Source organism: Oratosquilla oratoria, chromosome 5 (genome assembly GCF_046742065.1).
Source record: "Oratosquilla oratoria isolate Oo_2021 chromosome 5, ASM4674206v1, whole genome shotgun sequence".
NCBI lineage: Eukaryota > Metazoa > Arthropoda > Malacostraca > Stomatopoda > Squillidae > Oratosquilla > Oratosquilla oratoria.
The window spans coordinates 84045940-84057661 of NC_134781.1; the positions used below are offsets into that span (position 1 = coordinate 84045940).

Genomic DNA, 11722 nt, shown 5'->3' on the forward strand with positions numbered 1-11722 from the left:
GGGACAAGTGTGAGTGTAGTAGTTTCAGAGGGATTAGTTTAAGTGTAGTTGGGAAGGCTTATGGGAGGATCTTGATTGAGAGGATTAGGAGAGGAACAGAGGGAGGAATTGGTGAGGAACAGTGTGGATTTAGGATGGGTAGAGGTTGTGTAGATCAGATTTTTGTGGTAAGACAGATATGTGAGAAAGCTATAGGAAAGGGGAAGGATTTTTTTTTTTTTTTTTTTTTTTTTTTTTTTTTTTTTTTTTTTTTTTTTTTTTTTTTTTTTTTTTTTTTTTTTTGCTTTTATGGATCTGGAAAAGGCTTACGATAGGGTAGACAGAAAGGCACTGTGGGAGGTTATGCAGATATACGGGATAGGAGGAAAGCTTCTGGGAGCTGTCAAGAGTTTTTATGAGAGTAGTAGAGCTTGTGTCAGGATTAGAAATGGAGAGAGTGAGTGGTTCGAGGTGAAGGTGGTACTTCGTCAGGGATGCGTTATGTCGCCGTGGCTGTTCAACTTATACATGGATGGGGTAGTGCGAGAGGTAAATGCAAGGGTAGTGGGTCAGGGATTGGAGATGGTTAAAGAAAATGGAGAAAAGTGGGAGGTGAGACAGCTGTTGTTTACTGACGACACTGCGCTTGTAGCAGGATCGGAGGAGGGACTGAGGAAGTTGGTGACAGAGTTTGGGAGAGAATGTGATAGAAGAAAGCTAAAGATAAATGTGGGTAAAAGTAAGGTGATGAGATGTACAAGGGGTGAAAGTGGCAGTAGACTGGAAGTGAGCATTAAGGAAGAGCGACTGGAGGAAGTGGATAGTTTTAGATACTCGGGTGCAAATGTGGCAGGAAAAGGTGGAGGTAGAAGGTAGATTGAGAGAAGCGAGTAAATGCTTTGGTGGATTAAAGAGTGTAATGAGGAATAGACATTTGGGAATGGATGCTAAGAGGAGACTGTGTGAAGGAGTGATTGTGCCAACAGCACTGTATGGGGCTGAAACATGGAACATAAGAGAGGAAGAGAGAAGGAGTTTGAGTGTGTTTGAGATGAGGTGTCTGAGAAGTATGATGGGGGTTAGTAGGCTGGATAGAGTGAGAAATGAGGAGGTGAGGAGGAGAACAGGGGTGGAAAGGGAGTTGGGAGATAGGGTTGATGAAAGAGTATTAGGATGGTTTGGACACATGGAAAGAATGAGTGAAGAAAGACTAGTAAAAGAGGTATGGAAGGCAGATGTGGAGGGAGTGAACATGAGGGGACGTCCTAGGATGAGGTGGATGGATGGGTTGAAGGGGGCTTTGGGGAAGAGGTGAATGTCTGTTGAGGAAGGACGGGAGAGGACAGAAGACAGGGGTGAATGGAGAATGGTTGTATATGGATAATGTTGTGATGTATGAGGTGGAATGGATGGGGGGTGAGGTAGTATGTGTGAGGAAAATTTGACGCAGCCCGAAGGGATTTTTCCCCGTCTTCCCTTTTTATGCATGGGGGGACGGAGAGGGGCGGTCACCGATTTAATGAAGCGGCCTTGCTGTGGATGTGCTGTGTCTTGCGACACGGGTTCTGACCCAGTGCAGTGGACAGGGTGCAGGGATGACCCGTCATCCAGGATGTGCTAAGATGAGAGGGAGGGTGGAGGGGTGTGGAGTGTATGCAGGGATGGAATGGGTGGGAATGATTTTGTCCCTTTTTCTTTTTGGCTACCTCCCTAGTAAGGGGGAAAAAGCCTTGGTATGTGTATTTATGTATGTTGTTTAGGCTAGTTTAGGTTGGACTAGGTTAGATTAAGTTAGGTTCTATGAGGTTAGGCTGGGTTATGCTACGTTATTTCAGGTTAGGTTAGATTAGGTTAGGTCAGGTCACCGGTTCCGAAGCTGGAGAAGGGACCCATTGGCAAAGAATTCTATTCTTACGATGACACAGGTCTTGGATGGCTTCTACTTACCAAATCAAAGTTGACGATGGAAGCTCCGACTACAATATCTACTCCCTTGCCTTCTGCAGAGGGTAAGACGTTTTTGTCGTAGTCTTTCAGAAGTTTCTGTGACAAAAGCTGCATTGCTGAGGTGTTGTAAGCTGTTGAGGTAAAAAAGAAAATGAGGTCATCTATGAGAGAATTAGATAGTGTCGTCTATTGCATTCATACCCTAAATTTCCTGACGTTTTTAGTTAGGTCAGGTTAGATTAGGTTTTGTTAAATGTTGGCTTACAAAAAAAAAAAAAAAAACATTATAATCGAAATTGGCGTGTTCTTTACACAATGATGGCGATTTTGGCGTTGTAAGTGGCAATATTTTAAGGCCCCTATACACTGTCAGTCATGATTGCACAATATTCATGATTGCGCAAGCATATCCTGTGTGAGTGGGTGGGATTGAGTGTTTGCGCAGATGATTGAGGAATTTCCAACGCGGTTTGATTTTGTAAGCTCAAGCATAGTAGTTACACCATCATGAGTGATAGTTAGTGGCGATGATTGCGCCAACAGCTCAGTCTTTCCTTTGTAGCCAAGAATGGTTATGCATGCAGCCGCTTTACTCATCTTCACTCCACAAACTCCAAGAGGTAAGTAATGATTGCTCAATCTTATTGACAGTGTGTGTCCCAAACACTGCACAATCTCGATGACTGTGCAATCATGACTGACAGTGTATAAGGGCCTTTAGTCTTGATTCGCCCATTTTTAGCAGGCGAATGAATGGTCATCCCTTTGCTGAATAAAATATGGTAGTCTGTTGGATTTTATTTTTTATCTATTTTATTTTATCTTATTTTATTGATTAATTTATATATATATATATATATATATATATATATATATATATATACATATATATATATTGTCATTTTAGTCACAAATACTTTATAGGAATGTCCCTTTGAGGCTATAAAGTAGTTATATCCCCGTCCCGTTTTTGTCGCCTTTTACTCTAGTGGGAACACTCGGTGGCAACATTCTCGTTCTTTCTCCCCTACCACACCCCGTCTCTCTCTCTCTCTCTCTCTCTCTCTCTCTCTCTCTCTCTCTCTCTCTCTCTCTCTCTCTCTCTCTCTCTCTCTTCTTTCTTCTTTACATGAGTTGACAGAGAGGTGGGGTCGCCGATTAAATGAAACGACCTTGCTGTGGATGTGCTGTGTCTTGCATTCCTTCTGACCCAGGGCAGTGGGCGAGATGCGGGGATGACCCGTCATCCAGGAGGAGCCAAAAAAAGAGGGAGGGGGTAGGGATGGTAAATGGGAGTGGAATGGGTGGGAGTTGATTTATGCTTTTGAATTTGGCTACCTCCCTTGTAAGGGGGGAAAAGCCTATGGTATAAGGAAACCTACGTGCTCAAGGGGCGTAACCACCACCTCTAACGTTTTCGAGCTAGTATCGGAATCCGGTAGATGGAAGCACCCTCTGTCTAGCCTTGAAAGCAGAATACTGGAATTGGACCTTTGCGTCCCTTTAACTGAGGGTATTTAGTCGCCTGCTGTGGCGAGCGAGGGTCATGATGGGGTATACAAACTCCATGCTCAAAGGGCGTATTTGGCTGAGGCAGCCAGCCAATCACCGCGCCGGCTAGGGATAGTAGAGATACGAGAAGACACGGAAAGAAAATCAAGACAGTTATAGAAGAGACCTGAAAAAGAACAGCTTTCCCCACAGGGTAATAGACGTTTGGAACAAGTAAGATGAAAATGTGGTGTATGCAAAAACGATACACGAATTTAAAAACAGTCTGGGTAAAACGAGATATGAAGACGGAACACCACAAGCACTACTCCACTTCCCGTGAAATACTAGGTAAATATTATATACATATATATATATATATGTATATATATATATATATATATATACATTTATATATACATATATATATACACGAATATATATATATATATATATATATATATGTGTGTGTGTGTGTGTGTGTGTGTGTGTGTGTGTGTGTGTGTGTGTGTGTGTGTGTGTGTGTGTGTGTGTGTGTGTGTGTGTGTGTGTGTGTGTGTGTGTGTGTGTGTGTGTGTGTGTAATATATATATATACGAATATATATATGTATATAATATATATATATATATATATGTATATATATATTATATATATATATATGTATATATATATGTACGAGTATATATATCTATATATATGTACATATATATATATACATATATATATATATATATATAAATATATATGCTAATAAGAACACGGGTACGTGTGTTCACTTATGCAAAGTAGACCACTTGGAAAAAGAAACTAACGAAGCAGAGCGCTTTCGTATATTACATCTTCAGTGCAACAAGTACATAGTGATAGGAATACATAGACAATATATACATTCCTTAAAAGAGTTTATCTTCTCTAAGACAAGTGGATGTCGGCCTCCAGGGGGGAAAAGGAGGACTCAAGTAGTGAGGGCGACCTTACACACTTGATGTGCAATTGCACAGAACTCAGTCCAGTGACGTCAAGCAGGCATAGGCATAAATAGGATAAGTGGAGACGTATTGAGTTCGTTTCTTGAAAAAACGACGCAAGAATCGACCTTGTTTACATTTTCGTCTGAGGAATGTGTTTTTGAATGTGTTATCTGTATAATGTTTCCGTAAAAATAAGATAGATGAATTAATAAATTAGTGATTAGATAAATAGATATATGAATATAAAAATAGACGAATTGGTGAACAAATTAGCACATGAGTAAATGAATAAACAAACAAGTGAAAAATAGATGAATTGATGAATAAGGGATTAGGTAAATAGATAAATGAATAGAAAAATAAAATAAAAAATAAATTAACAGATGAGTAAATGAATAAGCAAACAGGTGGAAATAGATAAATAAAAGTGAACAAATAAAAAAAAATTATAAGAATATAAAACAGATCGAATTAATAGATAAAATTTCCCAATGATGACCAACAACGAGAGCGTCGTCATGATGAAGTAGAGACTTCAATTTTATTCTTTTTTAATTTGAAGAAAGTGGCTAAGGAATGGTGATTAGGGTGTATGTGTGAATTACATTCTGGAGCATGAGGGGAGGGACGGAGAGGTGGGGTCGCCGATTAAATGAAGCGGCCTTGCTGTGTATGTGCTGTGTCTTGCTGCATTGCCTCTGGCCCAGGGCAGTGGGCGAGTGTAGGGATGGCCCGTTATCCAGGAGGAGCCAAGATAAGAGGGAGGGAGGGATGGTGAATGGGAGTGGAGTATATGGGGATGAAATGGATGGGAGTGAATTTAAGCCTTTGACTTTGGCTACCTCCATTGTATGGGGGAAAAAGCCCTTGGTATATGTATGCATGTATCTATCTACTTATTTCTTTATTTATCTATTTAATTATCTATTAATTGATGTATTTATCTATTTGTGTATTTATTTATGTTTTATTTATTTATTATTCATTCAAATATCTATTTATTAATTTGTCTATCTACTTGTTTATCTACATTTTATTTATGTATTTATCTATATATTAGTTTATTTATTCATTATTCATTTATCTATTTCGTCGTGTGTTTATCTATTTGTTAGTTTGTTTCATTATATATCAATTTATCTATTATTCAATCGACATCCCTTCCACCTAAATCAAATCGTCTATCGCCAAAGAAAAATATGTATATATACGTATTCATTAAGCCTTGGTGATTTATTCATCTATTTATCTATTTATTTATTTATTTATACAAAATTTCCTTTTCACACAAAAAATTAGATAAAAATATGTTTAAGAACATCCGTTTTTACTTTTCGTAGTAATTTTCTTTTTTATACGAATATCATTTATATACATCTATATCTTGATAATGGAAATGTTATGTAGTCTACAGTATATGCTATAAAAATGTACATCTCGACGTAATATGTTGACATGGTGTTGGGTAATCTGTAAAATAATAATGATAATAATAATAATAATAACAATAATGATAATGATAATGATTATAGTAATAATAATAATAATCGACATTTCATAAAGCCCAGTCTGTTTTCTTACAGAAACAACAACCCAGCAGCTCTCAAACCCACACATCTCTGAACACGATCGCCCTAATCTAGCCACAAACCCACCCCCTCCCCTCAAGGACATCCCTTCTCGTCTTCCTTCTCTCTCTCTCTCTCTCTCTCTCTCTCTCTCTCTCTCTCTCTCTCTCTCTCTCTCTCTCTCTCTCTCTCTCTCTCTCTCTCTCTTTCTCGTCTTCCCTCTCTCGTCTTCTCTCTCTCTCTCTCTCTCGTCCTCTCTCTCTCTCGTCCTCTCTCTCTCTCGTCTTCTCTCTCTCTCGTCTTCTCTCTCTCTCGTCTTCTCTCTCTCTCTCTCACTCTATCTCTATCTCTCTCTCTCTCTGTGCATCTGCTCCTCACCAAGACGGGTCCCTGTCTTGTCTGATCGTTGAGAACATGAAGGCTAACAAGACCTCAAAGGACGTTCTGGCCAAAGAGACTCCGTTTGGGTACACCAGATGTCGACCTCGGCGCGTTCCTTAATAAGTTCCATTAAGTGCAATGCGGCCTTCGAGGGGACTCTGGTCATCCCCAGCATCATCCTTGTGTCGCCAGGTGATTTTATTCAAATGAGGGGGAAAGGAAGGGAAATCCTGTGGGTCTCGATTTTTCAAGATCTTTTTCATTTTCAGTTCTACTCTTTAGTTGAACGAAATAGTCTAACGTTGATAGTCATGATTATATCATCATAATCACATACTCATAATCATTATCATAAGAAAAATGATAATAATAAGAAGAAGAAAAGGAAGAAGAAAAAGAAAAAAGAAAAGAAGAAAAGAAATAAGAAGAAGAAAACGAAGAAGAAATATAAATAGAAGAAAAAGAAAATGAAGAAGAAGGAGAAGAAGAAGAAGAAGAAGAAGAAAAACAACAACAACAACAGCAATAATAATAATAATGATAATAATAATAATGATAATAATAACAACAACAACAACAAAAATAATACCAATAATAATCATCATCATCACAATTATCATTATAGTTTTTTGTAATTGTTATTATTACTGTTATCTTTTACCATCTACCCACTCCACTCCACTCTTTCTTACGAAGTCAAACTAATAGGAACAACAATCGACCCTAGTACGTCCAAGTACCTAATCTATCCCATTCATTCTCCATACACAACATTGTCCACTTGCCATCTGCTCTTTAGACCTCCCCTCCCCACCTAACCTCCTCCCACTCCCTCCATAGGCATCAATTCAGAAAGACTATCTGGTCCTCTCAGCCAACTACAGTGTCACCATTCTGTATCCACTTCCATACGGTGACGCCTACGTAGGCGGCATGAGGAGCAAGTGGGTACTCAATGATGCCGACGTCGCCATCTTGATTATATTTATTGTAGTCGTACCTACGTAATTTCCATTCTCTCTAAACTGGCTTCATCAATTTTCTATGGTTATCAAAATACACGGGTGAAAGAGAACGAACGATTGAGCACTGACTTTATTTTTTATAATGCGATTATTATGACGCAACATCGCACGTCGGACAGCTAATGCTGCCAGACGTGCGATGTAACCCGGAGTGAAGAGGTGAGACATACACGCACAACCCCATCTCCCAACTTTGGTGAGTGGTTATTGTTTTTACTGTTTTACTTGAAATCTTATACATTCATATATGATAGATATGTGCTGAATGGCCTACCGGCTCTGGTGCTTGGCCTTCAAGCCAAAAATTCCATAAATCAATCAATCAATCTTCCATCTTTGGAGAGATACCACCAGGACCTCATGATGTAAACAAACAAAGCAACGTTCGAATTCTTCGTTACCTCTTGTCAGAACTAAACAACTCGCAACTTTTACACAATTGCATATACCTCCGTACACATATTCTTCTTTTTGAATATTACCCGCTCTAGAAATAATGGACAACTTCCTTCTAGTAACATCACCTACCTAGACTCCCCTACACAGACACACACACTTGTAGGCAAGGCTTTTACATGTTTAAGTCACCCCATCACCACATCCCCCCTTACAGCCTGTTTTAGCTATTGGCTTGCGAAATAATTAAACGGATTTTAGAAATTGTATTTAATGTTCCTATCGCAGAAATGATAAGGGGAAAATATTTCATATTCTATTGATTCTAACGCAAAGTTTGTATATAACTGTAAAATATTCATGGATCCTTTGACCTTTTTCTAATACAATTATTTTGTCAGCCTTGTGGGCCGCATGTCCAGACTAGAATTGCCGCCCCCACCCCCCTAAATGTGTCCCCCCAGGGCATATGCCCCCCCAACCCCCATGTGAGGGACCTGCTCGTAGGCCCCAAGCTTTATTTTGGTATCAGGGTCGAAAAACTAAATAACAGAATATGTACAAACTGAAACCAAAATCTCTCCCATACATCACCACGTGGAAATAATAGGCACACAAGGCACAAGCCTTCAATCCCGCTCACCCGCCTAATCACATTACACATTCGCAACCATCTAAAAAAACATCATATATATATATATATATATATATACATATATATACCAAGGCTTTCCCCCCCTTACAAGGGTAGTAGCCAAAAAGGAAAAGGCATAAAATCATTCCCACCCATTCCAGGGAGGGTGGAGGTGTGTGGAGTGTATTCAGACACTCCACACACCTCCACCCTCCCTCTTATCTTAGCACCTCCTGGATGACGGGTCATCCCTGCACCTTGTCCACTGCCCTGGGTCAGAAGCAGTGTTGCAAGACACAGCACATCCACAGCAAGCCCGCTTCATTAAATCGGCGACACCCCCTCTCCGTCCCCCCATGCATAAAAGGAGAAGACGGGGAGAAATCCCTTCGGGCTGCGTCAAATTTTGCTCACACATACTACCTCACCCCCCATACCCCCGCCCATTCCACCTCATGCATCACAACATCATCCATATACAACCATTCTCCATTCACCCCTGTCTTCTGTCCTCTCCCGTCCTTCCTCAACAGACATTCCCCTCTTCCCCAAAGCCCCCTTCACCCCATCCATCCACCTCATCCTAGGACGTCCCCTCATGTTCACTTCCTCCACATCTGCCTTCCATACCTCTTTTACTAGTCTTTCTTCACTCATTCTTTCCATGTGTCCAAACCATCCTAATACTCTTTCATCAACCCTATCTCCCAACTTCCTTTCCACCGCCGTTCTTCTCCTCACCTCCTCATTTCTCACTCTATCTAGCCTAGTAACCCCCATCATACTTCTCAGACACCTCATCTCATACACATTCAAACTCCTTCTCTCTTCCTCTCTTATGTTCCATGTTTCTGCCCCATACAGTGCTGTTGGCACAATCACTCCTTCATACGGTCTCCTTTTAGCATCCATTCCCAAATGTCTATTCCTCATTACACTCTTCAACCCACCAAGGCATTTACTCGCTTCTCTCAATCTACATTCTACCTCCACCTTCACTCCACCTTTTCCTGCCACATTTGCACCCGAGTATCTAAAACTATCCACTTCCTCCAGTCGCTCTTCCTTAATGCTCACTTCCAGTCTACTGCCACTTTCACCCCTTGTACATCTCATCACCTTCCTTTTACCCACATTTATCTTTAGCTTTCTTCTCTCACATACTCTCCCAAACTCTGTCACCAACTTCTTCAGTCCCTCCTCCAATCCTCCCACAAGCACAGTGTCGTCCGCAAATAACAGCTGGCTCACCTCCCACTTTTCTCCATTTTCTCTAACCATCTCCAATCCCTGACCCACTACCCTTGCATTTACCTCTCGCACTACCCCATCCATGTATAAGTTGAACAGCCAGGGCGACATAACGCATCCTTGACGAAGTCCCACCTTTACCTCGAACCACTCACTCTCTCCATTTCTAATCCTGACACAAGCTCTACTACTCTCATAAAAAATCTTGACAGCTCCCAGAAGCTTTCCTCCTATCCCGTATATCTGCATAACCTCCCACAGTGCCTTTCTGTCTACCCTATTGTAAGCCTTTTCCAGATCCATAAAAGCCCAAAAAAAATCCTTCCCCTTTCCTATAGCTTTCTCACATATCTGTCTTACCACAAAAATCTGATCTACACAACCTCTACCCATCCTAAATCCACACTGTTCCTCACCAATTCCTCCCTCTGTTCCTCTCCTAATCCTCTCAATCACGATCCTCCCATAAGCCTTCCCAACTACACTTAAGCTAATCCGTCTGAAACTACTACATTCACACTTGTCCCCTTTTCCCTTGTAAAGTGGAACTATACAGGCACTCCTCCAGTCCTCTGGCACTCTACCCTCTCTCCAGCAAACATTAAATAACCTCACCAGCCAGTCCACCCTCACTGTACCTCCTTTTTATAGACATTCTGCATGGCATCCATCCAGACCAGGTGCCTTACCTGCTTTCATCATCTTAACAACTGCCTTCACTTCATCCTTCCTTATTTCTCCTCCATTTTCCTCATTCATCACGGTCATTTTCATAGCACTTCCCACTGCAACTATCTTTCCCTCCCTATCCTCCTTCACATTTAGCAACTCCCTAAAATATTCTGCCCATCTTCCCCTTACTGCCTTCTCTTCCATTATCATCTCTCCATCTGCACCTTTTACCTTTTCTTCTCTACTTAATTCGCCTCCTCTTCCTCTCTTAATTTCTTTCCAAAACATCTTTTTATTACTTTCAAGATTTTCTGTCATACTCTTACCCCACTTCACATCTGCTCTCCTCTTTGCTTCCTTTACCTTTTGCTTTACTTCTCTTTTCTTTTCATTGTACCTCTCATATGACTCCCTCGTCCTATTTTGTAACCAATCTCTGAAAGCTCGCTTCTTCTCTTCTACAACCTTCTTTGTTTCCTCATCCTACCATTCACTACCCTTCCTTCTATTTCCTCCTGTCCTTCTTGTTCCCCACACCATCCTTGCACACTTTGTGACTCCCTCCTTGAACCATCCCCATTCCTCCTCCACACCTAGCTCGACTCTATCCTTCACTCCCTCCCACTCCTCCTTCAGCTTCTTCTTGTACTCCTTCTCCTTTTCCTTTTCATTTAAAGAGTTCACTCTAAATACCTCCCTACCTTTTGTCCCTTTCCTCTTTCTCCATCTATCCTCCACTCTCAACTTACCTTCCACCAAAAAATGATCTGATATTCCCCCACCCTCTCCCCTTAGCACATATACATCCTTAACTCTTCCTATCATAGTCTTATTTACCACTACATAATCCATCAACGCTCTATCTACCACCCTTCCATCCACCGCCCTCTCCCATGTGTACTTATGCTTGACTTTCTTCCGAAACACTGTATTTGCTATCATCAACTCTCTTTCTAGACACATTTCCACCATCAACTCTCCATTACGATTCTTTACTGGAACTCCACATTTCCCAACCACTCCATCAATTGGACCATTTCCTACCCTAGCATTAAGGTCTCCCAGTACTATTACATGACGTTTCTCCCTAAATCCTCTATGCACTCATTTAAATCTATCCAAAAGGCCTCCCTTTCTTCTACACTCTTCTCACTGCCAGGCCCATATGCACTTACAAAGACCCACATCTCCTTTCCCAGTTTCACCTTCATCCACATTATCCTTGAGGAAACCTCCTTCCACTCCAGTACCCATTTACCTATCTCTTCACTTACTAGAATAGCCACCCCTTCCCTCCCTCCCCCTCTCTTCACTCCTGATAACCTCCCACTTACACTCCCAAACTTACACTCACCCTTCCCTTTCAACTTAGTTTCACTCAAAGCCAACACATCCATCTTTCTT

General features: G+C 41.0%; 1 protein-coding gene across 2 annotated transcripts in view; it reads right to left on the minus strand.

Annotated features, from left to right (window-relative positions):
* LOC143025622 (acetylcholine receptor subunit alpha-like 1) overlaps positions 1-11722 on the minus strand; it is a 54165-nt gene that overhangs the window by 31601 nt on the left and 10842 nt on the right. For both annotated transcript variants that reach the window (XM_076185568.1, XM_076185567.1), the window contains exon 3: positions 1927-2057. In XM_076185568.1, the coding sequence (XP_076041683.1) occupies positions 1927-2057 (131 nt within the window). The remainder of the gene's footprint in view (positions 1-1926; positions 2058-11722) is intronic.